This window comes from Saccopteryx leptura, chromosome 1, assembly GCF_036850995.1.
Source record: "Saccopteryx leptura isolate mSacLep1 chromosome 1, mSacLep1_pri_phased_curated, whole genome shotgun sequence".
Taxonomy (NCBI): domain Eukaryota; kingdom Metazoa; phylum Chordata; class Mammalia; order Chiroptera; family Emballonuridae; genus Saccopteryx; species Saccopteryx leptura.
In genome coordinates, this window is record NC_089503.1 from 172,982,310 (window position 1) to 173,002,727 (window position 20,418).

Genomic DNA, 20,418 nt, shown 5'->3' on the forward strand with positions numbered 1-20,418 from the left:
TTGCTACATGTGCTCATATTTATAAATGGGAAATTTAAGAAACAAAGGCATTGAATCATTTTGAGTGGACATTGTACTTCCTCAGGGGGACAGATGCCCCTGGCTTCTTTCAGGTATTATTTTTGACCAGCAGAACACAAACTTCAACTTCATTTCTACTTTTGAAAATGACTTGAAATAAAAGACATCATGAGCTTTGGAAAAAACTTAATATTAAGAATTCCCATGTAGTTCTTTTTTTAAGAACTGTTACCATGTTTACATTCGGTCATAATAGTTGAAATGTTCCTTTATTGAGTTGGGTGCCTGGGTCACCATGGAAGGGAGCCCAAGACAGACAAGATGGGTGTTTTTGACCCTCTTCTGCCTGTTGAATAAACATGAAGGACCCTGTGTGTAGCCCATTCCTCACACAGGCATTCCTTACACCCCCGTCTTGGGTCTCCTCCTCTCTTTATACTAAATTTCCCTCTGAGACATTTAATAGTGTATAATGTCACAAGTGGCTGCTCATGTTGCATTTAATTTGCATGCATTTTATCCTTTTAATGTGACTACATATTCTTTCTGTTTGGTCCTTGTTGGCCTTTTTTTTTTCTTTTGCCTATGAACACACTTATGGAATGCTTCCTCTCTATAAGGTACTTGCTAGTCATTTAATCCACACAGTCACCAAGAGGAAAGTATCCACTTTAACAGAAGAAGCAGGAGCATAGGGGAGACCAAGCCAGTTCTGATGAGGCTCTGTCATTGCAGAGAGATGGGGGAGCCTGGTGGTGGACAGCGCAGGCTCTTGAGCCCAGACCGTGTGGGTTGAGCTGGGGTCTACTACTTACCTAGCTGTGTGACTTGAACTCTTTGTCCCCCCAGTTCCTCATTCTGACTTCCTCTTGGGGTAGTTGTGAGTGGTGAGTAAGGATACAGTACACATTAGGCATTTAGAACAGTTCCTGGCAGAGAGTAGGTGCTCAGTAAATGTCAGATGTTGTTATTATTAGTGTTGGTGTTTCCAGGCACTTTCTACAATTAACGTTACCATTGAGGATGCCTTTGAGATGCATGTAGGAGAACAATTCATGTGTGCCTGTTGTCTTAAGGTCACCAGGTTTCCTTGGGAATGCAAGGAAAATCACATGTAGAATAAGACACCTGACTTCTCGTCTGTCTTTCAGTGTATTAGCTGAATGTCCTTTGAAAAGTAATACAAGTTTCCTAGCCAAACTTAATATAAGTTTCCTAGTTCTGTTTTTGAAACAAGTGCTCGATCCAGTGAACTTTTGGGTCCCTTCTAGCCCAAGCGTGCTGACTCCAGGACCTCAGTTGCATGTGTGGTCCTGAAAAACAACCCTGGTTGGATCTGCACATTCAGAGGGGCCTGTGGCTCAGAGTCAGAGAGCAACAAGAGAATGGTAGAGAAGACATCGGAGTAAATACCCTCCATCCTTAGTTAATAGTCTTTGGAAACTTATTTTCTCTACTTATCTCTTTATTTTTTTCAAGCTTGCATAGTGTGTAGAGCTTTGGGGGCTCAGACACCTAGCAATGAAGGCGAACACATAAATAGACACAACTCCATGAAAAGTCATATGAAAATGTATATGTGAATATACATTATAGGATAATATTGCCATAAAATGTTTAAAATATGTATAGAGCAGATTATAAACTTCCTGAGGCTATCGTTTCTCTAAATCTCATTTATGTGAGATGGACTAACAAGTTAAAATGACAACATCCATGTTTAGATAATTAATTGCCTGTTCAATTTAATTGCAAGGTCTTCTGAAGCATAAAAATCTATCCTTTTTACCTTTCTGTGATTATGTAAGCTAGGTTCTCTGGTTCTGTATTGTTTATGGGATGTCTACAGTCAGGAAAAGTCAGTAAGGTTGATGCCTTTAAGAAATGTATGTGAGTCATCCACTGTGGCAGAAGAACCAGTCTGTGGGTTCCTGTAGGTTTCTATAGAACTCACAGACCAGACCCTGTCGGTTCAAGGAATAGTATGGAGGCCAGTGTGTCCATGGGAGTGAGCACAGTCACAGGCAGTGAGGGGTTGGCCTTAGGTATTGGGGTGTATGTAGGTCATGCAGACCCTTGTAGACTGTTTTAATGATGTCTTCAGCAAAACATTGACACCATTAAAGGAACCCATGTCTACACACTTGTGTGGCAGGACCTGATGTCTTTGCCTCATTGCAATACAACGGTCTTTTCAACGTTATCAGATGTAAATCCCTCTGCAGCCATTACTCTATCTGTTGCCAGTCTTTCTCCTATGCAATAAAAGAATCAGAGAAGGGAAATTTTTCTATATATTTCAAAATTGTGTATTTACAAGCAGAATGCTAGTGGGCTTCTTTTTTGGTACAAATGTGCAGAAAATGGAGACTCTGCTTTTGCAAACTTAAACAGAAAAGTATGGGAGGATCTGTAAAAGTATCAAGTTCTTCACTTCCGGCTGCAAAACTCATCTCCCACAAACAAAGGTGTTTAAGGAAATACACTATTTTAGATCAAAGATACTAATAAAAGTCAAAACAGATGGTGTCCTGGGTTCTGTTTTTGGAACAGCACAGTGACATCGTCAACCTTTGTCTCTGCCTGAAGGTAGTCTGCAAATTAGGTCGTTTTAGTAAGTGTTGAATCGTGACTACTGAGAGTTCATGTGTGTCTGGATTCCTTTGCTGAATGGGATTTCTGTTTACATTTTTCCCTCTGCCCTGTTTTTCCAGAAGCACATCCGGGGAACCCAAAGAAAGGGACAAGGAAGAGGGTAAAGACTCCAAGCCACGTTCTTTGCGGTTCACCTGGAGTATGAAGACCACTAGTTCGATGGACCCCAATGACATGATGAGGGAAATCCGGAAAGTGTTAGATGCTAACAACTGTGATTATGAACAAAAAGAGAGGTTTTTGCTCTTCTGTGTCCACGGAGATGCCAGACAGGATAGCCTCGTGCAGTGGGAGATGGAAGTCTGCAAATTGCCCCGGCTGTCACTGAACGGGGTTCGCTTCAAGCGAATATCTGGAACATCTATTGCCTTTAAGAACATTGCATCTAAAATAGCAAATGAGCTCAAACTGTAAAGGAGCTCACATTTGCAGGATCAGGGAAGACACGTCCATATGAGGTACAGTTTTTGAATGTACTTGGTCACGCCTAATGTCATTGGCCTGTGAAATCACTCCATGTAGAATTTGCCCTTAGTTCAATAAGGTTATACATAGTTATGAACTGTAAAATTAAAGTCAGTATGAACTATAATAAATATCTGTAGCTAAAAAAAAAAGTAGGTTCACATGTACAGGTAAGTATATTGTGTATTTCTGTTCATTTTCTGTTCATAGAGTTGTATAATAAAACAGATGATTGCTTAAAAACTTGTATAGTTGTCTAGATTTCTGCACATAAATGTTATGTTTGATGCTTTGAGTTGAAAATATTCTTCCCTGTTATTTACATCCTGGTGGGTTTTTTAAAATTCTTACCTCCATCATGCAATTTCAAAAATTGTGTCCAGAATTAAAAGTGCACAGAAATAGTATTGGCAATTGTAGCATGGGCTTTGAAGAATTATTTTCAAATCGTATTTAAATTTAAACTAGAAGCTGATAAATAGGTCGGCTTTATTATACAGTTATTCCTGCTTATCTTTGCTCTTATCCTTGTTACCAGACAAGGTTTAGTTGAGAAGATACAAAATGTTTACAGTGTCTGCACTTAAGAGTTTTTAAAATAAAGTACGTGAATATAAATTATAGCTTTGCCTTGAGCTAATTAAGAAGTACCCAGGGTAGGGGGTTAGGGGACAGGGGAAGTGAAACCTACATCAAATTCCTCTTGAACTTGAACCAGTTTTCTGCCCCATTGCCAACTGCAGCAGCAAAATAAAAAAGAATCACTACTCTATCTGGCTATTATAATGTAAACTGTCAACTTAGGTTTGCTGCCTTCCTGATCCGGCCATGCTGATGTGGGGACATTATAATATTGGAACTGTTCTCATAGCACAAACTCATCTTTACAGTTAAATAATGCCACCTCAGGAATGAACTAGCATTGGGAACATGCCTCATTCCCTCGCATTCCTTTCATCCACCCCGACACAGTAGTAGTATCTGTAAGTATTTATGAGACTTTTGGACAACACATGCTATTTATAACAGTGTATCATTGATTTAAGCTTCTGTGGTTGTTCAGTTGGTTTCAATGTAACCTGTTCTGTTTTAATATTTTTGCCAGATCTCTTGTATTTACTGCACATCGTTATGCCTCTTAACATGCAGCTCTGTAATTGGGCCTTTACCTTCTTTTCTTTCATAATTAGTGATCTCTGCAATGTCTAACCACTAGTCTGGGTACCTTTTAATACTTGTTATTTTATACTGAATTAGCCTTCGAGGTTGACTGTGCAATGTTATTTAATGTTGTAATTAGATATTACGGAATATCTACAACAAGGGCCTCACCCTCACACTCCTGAGAAATAGAAAGTGTATTCAGATTTTATCAGTTCAGAGAAGCATAAAGCTGTGATAAATATTGTAATCCCAGCCTACATTAGAGTGCTCTCGTGTAGGGGCCGCGCCACCCACGTGCCCCAGATGAGGGTGAATTTCATGTTCTCTATCCCATACTGTGATATAGCTCTCTTCTGTATCCATTCTGTTCTAAAATGAAGTGTATTTTTTGCCTTAGCAAAGGGTGGTGTTTGGGGAAAAAAAACAACAACAATAACAACTGTGTAGTCCCTTTTTAACCTAGTGTTCATACAAAAAAGATTGATGCAAATCTCTTCACTTTCACTGGTGCACTCAGAAATTTTACTTGAACCGTTCTCATAATAAAGCACTTGTCTTTTGCTCTTTATCGGAATGTGAATTCCCTGTTTTCTAGTCCAGAAGTGTTCTGTGTGGGGAGTTGATCTCATGTGTTCTAAATGTAGTGGGCAGGGGTGAAGTGATGTAGGTTTTCCAGGGTGCCATTATGGTAAGAAATTTTAAATCTTTTTATTTATAGGAGCTCCTCTTGTTGAACTGGTTTTATAAAAACAGACCTCATGTCTTTTATAAGGTAGAAACTGGTGTTTTTTTACATTCTCTCTCTCTGATCAACTCTTCTGTATTTGTGGTAAAGACATTTACTTTCATATTTTTAAGGAACCAAAAATGAAATCTTGATATTCACTTTAGATCTCTGGTTTTATATCTTCATAACAACATAACTTTTTTTTTTTTTTTTTTTTTTTTTTTTTACAGAGGCAGAGATAGACAGGGACAGACAGACAGGAACGGAGAGAGATGAGAAGCATCAATCATCAGTTTCTCGTTGCGCGTTGTGACTTCTTAGTTGTTCATTGATTGCTTTCTCACATGTGCCTTGACCGCGGGCCTTCAGCAGACCGAGTAACCCCCTGCTGGAGCCAGCGACCTTGGGTCCAAGCTGGCAAGCTCTTTGCTCAAGCCAGATGAGCCCGCGCTCAAGCTGGCGACTTCGGGGTCTCGAACCTGGGTCCTTCCGCAGCCCAGTCCGACGCTCTATCCACTGTGCCACCACCTGGTCAGGCACAACATAACTTTTCTTGCAAATTTAAAGGAAATTAATAATATGTTTGTGTACATAAATAGCAGTTTATGTTCATGGCTATGGGATATCAGGATATCCTTGGTCTCTGTTTAAATATTGAATTAATTATTAGAGACCGGGGCACAGTATTAATTTGAGAAATTAAAATTTGGTAAATAATAGGAAATATGTTCCAGAACATTGACTCAATAATATTCTCTAAGGTAGAATTTGATTTAAAACCCTAAGAGCCTTATGAAGTGATTTCACCCACAATACCATTTTGCCGTGTGGGCAACAAAATTAAACATGATGAATGAGGCCCAAGTTCACTGTAAATAAAGTGATTCTATCAGCATGTGTAAGTTGATCAAAATGATCTCGGACTTAATTTTTAAAATATCTATTGGTATGTACTAAGAAATACAAAGGAATTGTCAAAAGATGATCCCTCTTCTCCAAGATTTTGGTCCATTTGGGAAGACCAAGTGTAAACATTTACAACAAAAAAACCCTGCCAAATAGGAAACAATGAAAGTGTTCCAGCAAGCACCAACAACAGGTTCTAAAGGTTGAATTTTGTGTGAACGTGAGAAAGGCCTTTTGAGGGATGTAAAGGGTGGATACAATGGATAAAATTTAAGAAGTAGATAATGACTGCCACCGGAAAGAATGCTAGTGAGAAGGTGGAGAAAGGCAGCCCTTGTGTACTCTGTTGGGGGGAATGTAAATTAGTGAAGCCACTATAGAAAGCAATATGGAGCTTCCTCAAGAAATTACAAATAAGGACTACTATATGATCCAGCAATGCCAGTTCTGGATATATTTCCAGAGGAAACAAAATCATTATCTCGAAGACAGCTCTACACTGCAGCATTATTCACAATAGCCAAAATATGGAAATAACCTAAGTGTCCAACAATGAATGAATGAATGAACGAACGAACGAATGAAGAAAGTGTTTTGGTGGTATGTATACATACAATGAAATATCACTGAGCCTGACAACATAAATGAATCTGGAGGACATAACGCTAAGTGAAATAAGCCAGGCAGAAAGACAGACTGCATGGTATTGCTTCTGTGTGAAATTTGAAAAAAAGAAAAAGTCAAAATTGTAGAAACAGAATAAAACAGTGGTGGCCAGGGGCTGGGAGGTGGGGAAAATGGGGAGAGCTTGGTAAAAGGGTACAAACTTCTGTATAAGATGAATAATGTCTGAGGCTCTAATATACAGCACAGTGACTTAGAGTTTGATAATATTGTATTGTGTGATTGAATTTGCTGAGATAGTAGATCTCAAGTGTTCTCACCAAAAATGAAAGTACACCACATGAAGTGGTGTATGTGTTATGTTATTTAACTCAATGGTAAGAATCCTTTCATGACTTGTACATATAGAAAGTCATCACATCATACACTTAAAATTTGTTGTATTTCTCATACCTAATAAAGCTAAAAAAAAGAAAAAGAAAAATAGAATTACGATGTGATCCAGGAATTCCACTCCTAGGCCATACCATTTCTTATAAACTTTTTGACACATTGAAATTGTTATTAGTTCCATTTATTACCAGACAGGACTCACTGTCTGGTAATAGGGCTCAAAAGAACTGAAAACGGACTCAAATGGATACTTGTACACTGGTGTTCACAATAGGCCAAAGGTGGAAGCAACCCAAGTGTCCGTTGATGGATGAATGGATAAACAAAGAGGAATAGGTAAACAATGGGAGATGATTCGGCCTTAAACAGGAAGGAAATTCTGACACATAATACAGCACAATGAACCTCGAAGGATATGATCCTAAGAGCAGTCAGCTACAAAAAGAAAAATACTGTATGATCCCACTTATATGAGGTGGCTAATAGCCAGGTTCATGAGCCAGACAGTGGAATGGTGGATGCCAGGTGCTTTGGGGTGGGGGAGGGATAGTTAGTGTTTAATGCTTGTAAGAGTTGCAGATTTGTAAGATGAAAAGATTTCTGCAGATTGGTTACACAGTAATGTGAAAGTACTCAACAGCCCTGAACACTTACAAATAGTTAAGATGGTTAATTTTATGTTTACTTTCCAACAATTAAGAGAGAAAAAAAATATCCACAGCAACAAAGGGCAGGAAGAATGCCAGCTCCTAGGAGTCATGCCCTCACCCTAGGTAGACATGTGCTCTTAAGAAATACTGTTGTTGGCCCTGGCCGGTTGGCTCAGTGGTAGAGCATCAGCCTGGCGTGCAGGAGTCCCAGGTTCGATTCCCGGCCAGGGCACACAGGAGAAGCACCCATCTGCTTCTCCACCCCTCCCCCTCTCCTTCCTCTATGTCTCTCTCTTCCCTTCCCGCAGCCAAGGCTCCATTGGAACAAAGGTGGCCTGGGCGCTGAGGATGGCTCTATGGCCTCTGCCTCAGGTGCTAGAATGGCTCTGGATGCAACAGAGCAGCGCCCCAGATGGGCAGAGCAGCGCCCCCTGGTGGGCATGCCGGGTGGATCCCTGTCGGGCGCATGCGGGAGTCTGACTGCCTCCCTGTTTCCAACTTCAGAAAAATACAAACAAACAAAAAAAAAAAGAAAGAAAGAAATACTGCTGTTTTCTAAAACCAGTATATATAATTCAGTACCTTGTGGCTTGATGGAGTGAACCTCTTCTGATGTTCTTTTAAGATAGGTCATTCCCAATTTATACTTTTGAGTGACTTTGCACTACAATGTCTCCCTTTTTTCTCTCTTTATAGAGTGAACTGATTTGCAGAAAGAATACCTGGAAGTTCTAGAAAACTTGATGCTGGGAATCTTCCCCGATGGCAGTTAGGGACCTCCAGCATCACTGTTACTTCCATCCTCCCTAAAATGACAGTTCCTTTTTCCACTTTCCCTTTGCCTTTCCTGCAGCTATTTCCCCCATCAAAGGAAAAATGCATTCTTACTACTGTTACTATTATTTGAAAATTAAATGGCCTTCACCTAGGCCTACAGCTGATAATTTTTTTTTTCTCAGTTGTTTATAAAGGGCTGGAGAGGATGGACTGATCCAAGCCCTGTACTTCAGAGGCTCAGTGCAGAGTGAGTTCTCAAACTTAAGCAGTAATGTTTTCTTTCCTTTAAAATATGATCCCATGTGTGAAAAGGTTTTACTTAACCTGAAAAGAAATGAATCCAGACTGAGGAGTTGGTTCACGTGTTTAAAAGTCTACACTTGATCTTCTCAGAATACCAGGGAGAGAAGTGGCCCGAGAAACCATGTCATTCAGACCCTCGTTTCACTGCTGAGGAAGCTGCTCAAAGATGTTGTAAGTGATCTAGTCCACAGCCTGGCCCAGCAAGGTTTTTCATCCTCATTTCTGGAATCCCAGCTTGCTGTGCTTTGCACCATTTTTATCTCCAACAACCCCCTTTACCCTCCTCTTTGTGAACCCAATATTAGAAAGTTTGGTCTCTCAAGATGCATGTCAGTAGTAATGCATTTGTCACTCATCGATTCTGGTCAGCGTGAGACAGTCCTACTACCAGACTGAGTACCATAGAGTTCCAGCCAACAGCACAGAAGGGCCACACCATGCCTTGTAAACTTTTTTTTAAATCTTATTTTTATTAATTTTAATGCAGTGACATTGATAAATCAGGGTACATATGTTCCGAGAAAACATCTCCAGATTATTTTGACCTTTGATTATGCTGCATACCCCTCACTCAAAGTCAAATTGTCCTCCGTCACCTTCAATCTGGTTTTCTTTGTGCCCCTACCCTCCCCCCACTCCCTACCTCTCCTTCCTCGCCCCCTCCCCACCCGTCCACCCCACTCCCTGTTACCATCACATTCTTGTCCATGTCTCTGAGTCTCATTTTTATGTCCCATCTATGCATGGGTTCATATAGTTCTTAGTTTTTTTCTGATTTACTTATTTCACTCCGTATAATGTTATCAAGGTCCATCCATGTTATTGTAAATGATCCGATGTCATCATTTCTTATGGCTTAGTAGTATTCCATAGTATATATGTACCAAAGCTTTTTAATCCATTCGTCTTCTGATGGACACTTGAACTGTTTCCAGATCTTCGCTATTGTGAAAATGGTGCTATAAACATGGGGTGCATTTTTCCTTCTGGAACCGTTCTATGGTGTCCTTGGGGTATATTCCTAAAAGTGGGATGGCTGGGTCAAAAGGCAGTTTGATTTTCAGTTTTTTGAGGAATCTCCATACTGTTTTCCACAGAGGCTACACCAGTCTGCATTCCCACCAGTAGTGCAGGAGGGTTCCCTTTTCTCCACATTTCTCGCCAGCACTTATTCTGTGTTGTTTTGTTGATGAGCGCCATTCTGGCTGGTGTGAGGTGATATCTCATTGTGGTTTTAATTTGCATTTCTCTAATGATTAGTGATGTTGAGCATTTTTTCATATGCCTATTGGCCATCTGTATGTCCTCTTGGGAGAAGTGTCTATTCATTTCTTTTGCCCATTTTTTGATTGGATCGTTTGTCTTCCTGGTATTGAGTTTTACAAGTTATTTATAAATTTTGGTTATTAACCCCTTATCAGACGTGTTGTCAAATATATTCTCCCATTGTGTAGTTTGTCTTTTTATTCTGTTCTTATTATCTTTAGCTGTGCAGAAGCTTTTTAGTTTGATATAGTCCCATTTGTTTATCCTGTCATTTATTTCCCTTACCCGTGGAGATAAATCAGCAAATATATCGCTGCGAGAGATGTCAGAGAGCTTACTGCCTATGTTTTCTTCTAAGATGATTATGGTGTCATGCCTTACATTTAAGTCTTTTATCCATTTTGAGTTTATTTTTGTGAATGGTGTAAGTTGGTGGTCTAGTTTCATTTTTTTGCAGGTTGCTGTCCAGTTTTCCCAACACCATTTGTTGAAGAGGCTGTCTTTACTCCATTGTATTTCCTTACCTCCTTTGTCAAATATCAGTTGTCCATAGAGCTATGGGTTTATTTCTGGGTTCTCTGTTCTGTTCCATTGATCTATGTGCCTGTTCTTATGCCAGTACCAGGCTGTTTTGAGTACAATGGCCTTGTAATATAGCTTGATATCAGGAAGTGTGATACCTCCCACTTTATTCTTCTTTTATAAGATTGCTGAGGCTGTTCATGTTCTCTTCTGGTTCCATATAAATTTTTGGAATATGTGATCTATATCTTTAAAGTATGTCGTTGGTATTTTAATTGGTATTGCATTGAATTTATAAATTACTTTGGGTAATATAGACATTTTAATGATGTTTATTCTTCCTAACCATGAGCATGGTGTATGCTTCCACTTGTTTGTATCTTCCTTGATTTCTTTTATCAATGTTTTATAATTTTCCAAGTACAAGTCTTTAGTCTCCTTGGTTAAATGTACTCCTAGGTACTTTATTTTTTTGGTTGTAATAGTGAGGAGATTGTTTCCTTAATTTCTCTTTCTGACTGTTCATTGTTGGTGTATAAAAATGCCTCTGATTTCTGAGTATTAATTTTATATCCTGCAACCTTGCTGAATTCATTTATCAGGTCCAGTAGTTTTTTGTTCTTTTTTTTTTTTTCCATTTATTCTGAAGCTGGAAACAGGGAGAGACAGTCAGACAGACTCCCGCATGCGCCCGACCGGGATCCACCCGGCACGCCCACCATGGGGCAACGCTCTGCCCACCAGGGGGCGATGCTCTGCCCATCCTGGGCGTCGCCATGTTGCGACCAGAGCCACTCTAGCGCCTGGGGCAGAGGCCAAGGAGCCATCCCCAGCGCCCGGGCCATCTTTGCTCCAATGGAGCCTTGGCTGCGGGAGGGGAAGAGAGAGACAGAGAGGAAAGCGCGGCGGAGGGGTGGAGAAGTAAATGGGCGCTTCTCCTGTGTGCCCTGGCCGGGAATCGAACCCGGGTCCTCCGCACGCTAGGCCGACGCTCTACCGCTGAGCCAACCGGCCAGGGCTCCAGTAGTTTTTTGACTGAGACTTTAGGATTTTCTATATACAATATCATATCATCTGCAAATAATGATAGTTTTACTTCTTCTTTTCCAACTTGAATGCCTTTTATTTCTTCTTCTTGTCTGATTGCTGTGGCTAGGACTTCCAGGACTATGTTGAATAAGAGTGGTAAAAGGGGGCACCCCTGCCTTGTTCCTGATCTTAAGGGTATTGCTTTTAATTTTTGCCCATTGAGTATGATGTTGGCTGCGGGTTTGTCATAGATGGCATTTATTATGTTGAAGTATGTTCCCTGTATTCCCACTTTGCTGAGAGTTTTGATCATGAATGGGTGCTGGATTTTATCAAATGCTTTTTCTGCATCTATTGAAATTATCATGTGGTTTTTCTCCTTTCTTTTGTTTATGTGATGAATCACATTGATAGATTTGCGAATATTGTACCAGCCTTGCCTCCCAAGAATAAATCCCACTTGATCATGGTGTATGATTTTTTCCATATATTGTTGGATCCGGTTTGCCAATATTTTGTTGAGGATTTTAGCATCTATATTCATCAGAGATATTGGCCTATAATTTTCTTTCTTTGTGTTGTCTTTGCCTGGTTTTGGAATCAGAATTATGCTTGCCTCATAAAAGGAGCTTGGAAGTCTTCCTTCCTCTTGAATTTTTTGAAATAGCTTGAGAAGGATAGGAGTTAGTTCTTCTTTGAATAGTTGATAGAATTCACTTGTGAAGCCATCGGGCCCCGGACTTTTCTTTGTTGGGAGTTTTTTGATAACTGTTTTGATCTCATTTGGTGTAATCAGTCTGTTTAGGGTTTCTGATTCTTGCAGACTGATTTTTGAAAGATTGTATGTTTCAAGGAATTTGTCCATTTCATCTAGGTTGTCTAGTTTGTTTGGTTTTTTTTTTCTGAAGCTGGAAACAGGGAGAGACAGTCAGACAGACTCCCGCATGCGCCCGACCGGGATCCACCTGGCACGCCCACCAGGGGCGACGCTCTGCCCACCAGGGGGCAATGCTCGGCCCCTCCGGGGGGTCGCTCTGTCGAGACCAGAGCCACTCTAGCGCCTGGGGCAGAGGCCAAGGAGCCATCCCCAGTGCCCGGGCCATCTTTGCTCCAATGGAGCCTTGGCTGCGGGAGGGGAAGAGAGAGACAGAGAGGAAGGAGGGGGTGGGGGTGGAGAAGCAAATGGGCGCCTCTCCTATGTGCCCTGGCCGGGAATCGAACCCGGGTCCCCCGCATACCAGGCCGATGCTCTACCGCTGAGCCAACCGGCCAGGGCCTAGGTTGTCTAGCTTTTTGGCATACAGTTCTTCATAGTATTTTCTTACAATCCTTTGTATTTCTGTTGTGTCAGTTGTTATTTCTCCCCTCTCATTTCTAATTTTATTTATTCGAGTCCTCTCTCTCTTTTTCTTGGTGAGTCTAGTTAAAGGTTCATCAATCTTGTTTCCGTTTTCAAAAAACCAGCTCCTAGTTTCATTGATCCTCTGTATTGTTTCTTTAGTCTCTATGTCATTTATTTCTGTTCTGATCTTTATTATTTTCTTCCTTCTACTACATTTAGGCTTTACTTGTTGTTCTTTTTCTAATTCTTTTAGATGTGGGATTAGGTTGTTTATTTGAGCTTTTTCTAGCTTCTTAAAGTGTGCCTGTAGTGCTATGAGCTTCCCTCTCAGTACTGCTTTTGCTGTGTCCCATAAATTTTGAGTTGTTGTATGCTCGTTATCATTCATTTCTAGGAATTTTTTTATTTCTTCTTTGATCTCATTCTTAATCCATTCATTATTTAACAACCTGCTATTTAGTTTCCATGTGTTTGAGAATTTTTGAGCTTTTCAGTTGTGGTTGATTTCTAGTTTCATGCCATTATGATCAGAGAAAGTGTTTGATATGTTTTCAATCTTGTTAAATTTGTTGAGACCATTTTTGTGCCCTAACATGTGGTCTATCCTAGAGAATGTACCATGAGCACTTGAAAAGAATGTATATTCTGCTGCTTTAGGGTGAAAGGTTCTGTAGATATTTATTAAATCAAGTTGATCTAGTGTGTCCTTTAAGTCTGCTGTTTCTTTGTTAATTTTCTTTCTTGAGGATCTATCTAGTGATGTTAGTGGGGTATTAAAATCCCCTACTATTATAATATTGCTGTTGATCTCGCTCTTTATATCCATCAAAGTCTGCTTTATATATTTAGGTGCTCCTATATTAGGTGTGTAGATATTTATAATAGTTATATCTTCCTGTTGGATTGCTCCCTTTATCATTATGTAGTGGCCTTCTTTATCTCTTACTATATTCTTTGTTTTAAAGTCCATTTTGTCTGATTTAAGTATTGCTACCCCAGCTTTTTTTTCATTCCATTTGCATGAAATGTTTTTTCCATCCTTTTACCTTCAACCTATGTGCATCTTTTGTTTTAAGGTGTGTCTCTTGTAGACAGCATATGTATGGGTCCTGTTTTCTTATCCATGCAGCTACCCTATGCCTTTTGATTGGATCATTTAATCCATTTACATTTAAGGTTATTATTGACATGTAGTTGTTTATTGCCATTTTATTCTTTAAAGCTGTATTCCTCTTTTGCTATATTCTTTTCCCACTTTGATCTGTTTACACCATGCCCCTTAACATTTTCTGCAGCATTGGTTTGGTTGTAATGAATTCCTTGAGTGTTTTTTTTTTGTCTGGGAAACTTTTTATTTCTTCTTCAATTTTAAATGATAGCCTTGGCCCTAGCCGGTTGGCTCAGCGGTAGAGCGTCGGCCTGGCGTGCGTGGGACCCGGGTTCGATTCCCGGCCAGGGCACATAGGAGAAGCGACCATTTGCTTCTCCACCCCTCCCCCTCTCCTTCCTCTCTGTCTCTCTCTTCCCCTCCCACAGCCAAGGCTCCATTGGAGCAGAGATGGCCCGGGAGCTGGGGATGGCTCCTTGGCCTCTGCCCCAGGCGCTAGAGTGGCTCTGGTTGCAGCAGAGCGACGCCCCCTGGTGGGCAGAGCGTCGCCCTGGTTGGCGTGCCAGGTGGATCCCGGTCGGGCGCATGCGGGATTCTGTCTGACTGTCTCTCCCTGTTTCCAGCTTCAGAAAAAAAAAAAAAAAAAAAAAAAAATGATAGCCTTTCTGGATAAAGTAGTCTTAGTTGTAGGTTCTTGTTCTGCATTACTTTGAATATTTCTTGCCATTCTGGCTTCAAAAGTTTCTGTTGAGAAGTCTGATGTCTTCCTTATGGGGGCTCCTTTGTAGGTGATAGCCTTTTTTTCTCTCACAGCTTTTAATATTTTCTCTTTATCACTTAGCTTTGGTATTTTAATTATGATGTGTCTTGGTGTAGGTTTCTTTGGGTTTCTTTTTAGTGGAGTTCTCTGTGCTTATTGAATTTGTGAGAGTTTCTCCTGAATTAATTTAGGGAAGTTTTCAGCTATGATATGATTGAATAAAGCCTCTATCCCTTGTTCTTTCTCTTCTTCTTCAGGAACCCCTATGTGCGGATGTTATTTCTCCTTATGTTGTCACAGAGCTCTCCAAGAGTTTCCTCAGACTTTTTGAGTCTCTTTTCTTTTTTCTTCTCTGCTTTCATCCCTTCATTCCAGTTGTCCTCCAACTTGCTGATTCGATCCTCAGCTCCATCCATCCTGTTTTTAATTCCTTCCATTGTGGTCTTCATTTCTGATAGTGTATTTGTCATCTCCAACTGATTCTTTTTTAATATTTCAATATCCTTTTTTATACTTGCTATTTCTTTATTTAGGTGTTTGTGATGACCATCCATTGTTTTTCTAAGATCCCTAAGCATACTTACAATCATTATTTTAAACTCCACATCCGGAAGTTTGATTATTTTCATATCACTCAGTTCATCTCCTTAAGGTCTCTCTTGTGGTTTCATTTGGATTGCAGTTCTTTGTCTTCACATTGTGCCTGGGTGTCTGGGTGTTTTCTTTGTAGAGCTGGTTGAGTCTAGGCTTGGTGTTGTCTGCCTCTAGTTTTTGCTTGTGTTGTTTCTAAGTCTTCTTGGGTTGGCATTAGCTATTATTTATAATCCACTTTAGGATTGGGGCCGCTTTGAAGTCTTGATTTGTTTTTCTTAACAGGTGATTGTCTTGTTTGCTGATCTCAGCAGGGGGCTTATTTGAACAGGTATCCAGGAATGCGGTGTGTGTGACCTGAGGCTCTGAAGTCCTCTTCTGCCAGTTAATCTCTCTGGGGGCGGGTTGCTTTCTCAGCTTCAGTAGGGGAGGTGTATCTCAGATTTCCATGGAGACCTGAGTTACTGCCCCTCCTCCCCACTTCTTGTTTTCAGCTGTGTCTTGTTGCGCTGATTGGAGCTGGAGAGATGTCTGTATCTCTGTGACCTGGAAGTACTTTTGTATTTTGCTTTATGGAAGGATCAGCCCTTCCCCCAGTTATGGCTGCCTCCAGCACTGAATGAGTCAGTCAGCTTTTTATGTCATCACCTATATTCCTCTCCCCCTCACCATCCATCTCTCTCTTTCTTCTTTCTTTTTGGAAGACAAGCGGGCCCTTTCAACACACCTCGCTCTCTGGTTGCCAGGCAAGTGGCTGTGAGCAGTATTTACTGCTCTTTTCCTTGGAGTGAGAGCCCAGCCTCACCCCCCCCCCCCCCCGTTCCTGTAAGCAGGTGAGATTCAGGCGCTCTCTACCAGGTTTGTTGTGGCTTCTTCTTTGCTCCTTGATTTTTGAAAGCTGTTCTTATAGTCCAGATTTGGTTTTTCACACTGATTGTTCATAAATTAGTTTATAATCCAGTTCGGTGGTGTGAGCTGGGAGTCTGTGCGTCTGCCTACTCTGCTGCCATCTTCAGGTCACCTTGTAAACTTTTTGACACAGAGCACTTGTTGGTTCCAGTTACTACCAGACAGAACCACTAGGGGGCAGAGAAAACCCCTGTCCAGAATCACCACTTGATCCTATCATCCAACAGCAGTTGGAACCCTGTGGACCTGTCTATAAAACAGACACCCCATTGCCCCTCAGAAGTCTTTGCTCTCATGGCCCACATTCTCTAGATTTAATGAATAGCACATCTGGTTCTGTCTACTCACAGCTTTGACACTGCCGGCCTTCACTGCCTCAGTTGGATTCTGTAATTGTTTTCATTCATGTGGGTTATTTAAGTATCTTTCCATCTGCCTACAAAGGCACCTAATTCCATCCCACGAAATCCCTCATATCCAAATGTATATCCAAATGTAGTGCTTTCATAAATTTTCTAGGACTCAATGAAATTCTGCATTGTTTTTTTCATATTGTGCATGTCTAGCAGGGCCAAAAATCATGGAGATAATTAAAATGATACTGGAAAATAATATATAGTCTTTTATAGCCATGTCCTTTTTATATCCTAGCCTTATTTCTCTTAGAACACTGGTATGGACTGATGGCTTTACATTGACTCAATTTGTTTCCATTGTTTTTAGTCATGAGTGCTTTTAGGGTGATCAAAATGTCATAATTTAGCCAAAGGAATCCTTTCACTGGTACACTCTGATGAAAATACACACATTTTTAAAGTGTCTTTGCTGTCTACTAACAAGATATCCCAGGCTCATCTTATACCTTTTCTGACCAAGACATGCCATCCACCAATTTTTTAAGGCTCCATTTCTTTTAGTGGAAACAAACTAGGAACTCTAGGGGTATTAGAGACCAAACTGGGAACTCTAGGGGTGCTTATCTAACTTGGTGCTACTTGAATACTGTGACTTGTAGGGCCTTTCAGTGGGCAGAGATGCAAAAATACATGCATATACATACACAGACATGTAAGAACTTCATATCCGTTTTCAGTTTAGTACTAAGATTACTGTACAACCAGTTTAAATTATTAATCCTATGTTCAAATGATAATTATGCCTCCTTTCATAGTAAACTCATTAATTGTCATTCTGAAGCTCTTAGTTTATAATAAAGCTAACATAACTTACTTATTTTACTTGGCAATAAAAATATAGCTTCAAAATAGTGATACCAGTATTAATACTAACCCTCTGAGTAGTACGAACGTTTATGTACGTCCTCAAGTCAAAGGGTTAACAGAAAACTCACCACTCAAAGGGCTAACTGTAAAACTGCTAAATGAAATTCAAATATTTATTGGTCCTTAGAGTATACCATAGGATATAGAGTAAAATTACTTTGGTTTAGAGAACTCTGAAATAATTTCTCACTCTGGGTTTTAGAAGTTCTGTTCAAAGGTTTCCATTCGTTTTCCTTTGGAAGGGGTCGACATTTGATAGTTCTGAGTTCTTTGGATTGTAGCTTCTGCTTTCTAGTATGTGGCTGTAATCAGCCCTTGGCCGAAGGGTAAGTCAGTTTATTGGTTCACATCCTGAAGATAGAGATACTGCAACAGTTCGGTCTTCAAAGTGCACTGACCATTCGTTTGGCTTCTATTTGCCTCACTTGCAATGACTCATTCATTGCACGGTTACATGTGCATTCTCAACAAACCTGGACAAACCCATTCTGACTTCTATTCAGCTTTTACTAATGTGTTTACACTCTATAGTTCTGTGTCTCCAATTAAAATTTAATTGTATTATATCCTATCTTATTTGAAAACATTTCAATGAGTCATCTTCCTGCATGCCCCCCTACCGATAGCTTCGACTAATTCTTTTCTCTGTCATATGTAGTAGCTTTTCCCTTCTAATCAATATATCACGCATGCTGTTGTGTCCTATCGATTGTAGTCATAACTTATGTAGTTTTAATACATATGTAAGCCAACATAGTTTTCATGATGCTTTTTCCTAAATGCAGTACCAGTTAAGATATCTTAATCTACCTTCAGGAGAGAAATTTTATATGTATATATACATACACATATATACCCACATATATGTATTAGAATATGCATATGTATATGCATACAGCATATGTATTAGAGTGGAATATTGTTGGCAAGAATGGATATATAGCAATGCAGGATTTTCAGGTTTTATCAGAAATAGTCTTTTAACTTATAAAAACATAATTCTGACCTTATTTCTCTATACATATATTCTTCTATTCTCAATACTAGTCAGGGCAAACAGCCCAGTAGTTTTCCAAATCTTCCGAGTCCTTTGGCTCAGTAAAAGTTAATTCTGTAATATTGTTAAAGAATTCTTTTAAATGTTAGCAGTCCCATTTTAAAACTTTGGCCACTGCAGACTTCTGGTTCTGCCTCCGATGGAAAATGCTTCCAAATGATTCCAAGGACCCTGGATCTGGGGATAACACGGGATTGAATCTGAGCAGGCTCAAATAAGAATGACACACTTCGGTGGTATCTGGGCAGTGGTGGTCGCAGGGACATCCTCAAGGTGAACGGAGTTCCAGAAGGGGGCATCACAGACTCACAGCGCGCCGCAGCCGCTTGCATTTCTGGAAAAGCCGCTGAGCTGGTGGGCAGCAGAGGCGTGCCTGGCAAGGAGAAGGGACAGTGTGGGACAGGGAGGAGACCCGCCAGACGCGTTTTGTAAATAGTGCCATGTGGCCTGGCAGGCTAGACTGGAGGAATCTGGAAGCGCAGCAAAAAAATTTTTTTAAACCACGTAGCCCTGCAACTGCCCCCTGTTCCCCAGGATTGTGCTGAGAAAGAGCAGAGGAGGAGCACCAGCGAGCTTTCAGGGGCGTTTGCTCAGTGGTTGATGTCAGGGCTGGATTGGAAGCCAAAGGTGAACCAGGCCCCCCCCCCCCCCCCCCCCCCCCCCCCCGCTCAAATACTGCGAAGGTCAAAGGCTGGGCCCTTGCCGCTGCCCAGGAGGCTGAGACCTGGTTAAACAGAGCTGAGCTCTGTGCAATCAGAGCTGTGGCCAGTTGCCCCCACTCTGCTCGCTCAGGTGGCCCAATGTCAGTCCCTCACAGCAGCCATAGGACAGAAACAGTTTACCCTCTCTCGGAAAGAGAAAACAGAATTTTTTTTAAAAAATCCCTGGATTCCAGGAGACAATTTCTGGAAGACCCTTGTAGCAAATTTTAGTTGTCACGTACTTTAACTGGAATCCTGTGTTTACATTGTATTGACCTCCTCTTTCCTCCATCGTTAGTGCTGAAGTCCAACCCCTTTGAGTGAAATAAAAATGTGCTATGCCCCAAATCCACAATTTTGCATTCTATAAGGTCTGCCAAGTGTGATTACCACAGATAAATACTCAAAAACTTAAATGCAAATGTTAAATTTCTCTGTGCTATTATGCCATCTGTTTTTTTTTTATCACATTTTGAACTGAAAAATAGTTAATATAGAAGACCCGAAACTAAAAATAATCTTTAAAAAATTAAGTTTTTAACCTGAGAGGGGGTGGGGTCAACCATCTTGCCCTTGGGGAGAGGCTGCTCAAAAAATACTAGAACTCAGCTGGGATTCAGAACTGCTCCCCTTCCCTCACTTTAAGTTGCAGACTTTGAAAACTAAGGCTGTTGTAACTTTTCCATTGTTTGCAACCAGTTCTCATCAGCTCCAGCAATATTTCTTCCTGAGCCTAAGCCTTTCCTATAAAAATAAGAGTTACTTTAAATTATAAAACTTCAGGTCCATACAGACCCCTCCCTCGTTTTTTTTTTTCTTTCCAGACTTGCACATTTATTACAAAAGATTAAAGCATAAATAGTCTTTCTATGTCTAGAACGGATTGTTTTCAATTAAATATCTGTAACTATTTTTATGCAAGTTTCCAAATAAGCGATTGTTTTTAAGACTGAGGTCTCTGAACATTTTTCCCCCTCAATAACTGATGTATTTTGATGAACCTTAGCTCTCCAGTGTTTTGTTCCTTTGGAGGGCAGGTCCCTAGTTTTTACCAACAAGGAAAGATTCCTATGGGTTAACACTCAGTATCCTTCTCACCCTCTTTCCTGTGTGCAGATGCTGGGGAAAGCAAACACATCCCAGAGTCCCTTGGGTCCTGGAGGGA

At 40.5% G+C, this 20,418-nt stretch overlaps 1 protein-coding gene across 3 annotated transcripts in view; it reads left to right on the plus strand.

Moving 5' to 3' along the window:
• Positions 1-4,873, plus strand: part of MARK1 (microtubule affinity regulating kinase 1) — an 81,228-nt gene extending 76,355 nt beyond the window's left edge. For all 3 annotated transcript variants that reach the window (XM_066380393.1, XM_066380403.1, XM_066380413.1), the window contains one exon: positions 2,736-4,873. In XM_066380393.1, coding sequence (XP_066236490.1) covers positions 2,736-3,090 — 355 coding nt within the window. In that variant the 3' untranslated portion in view covers positions 3,091-4,873. The remainder of the gene's footprint in view (positions 1-2,735) is intronic.
• Positions 4,874-20,418: the final 15,545 nt, after the last annotated feature.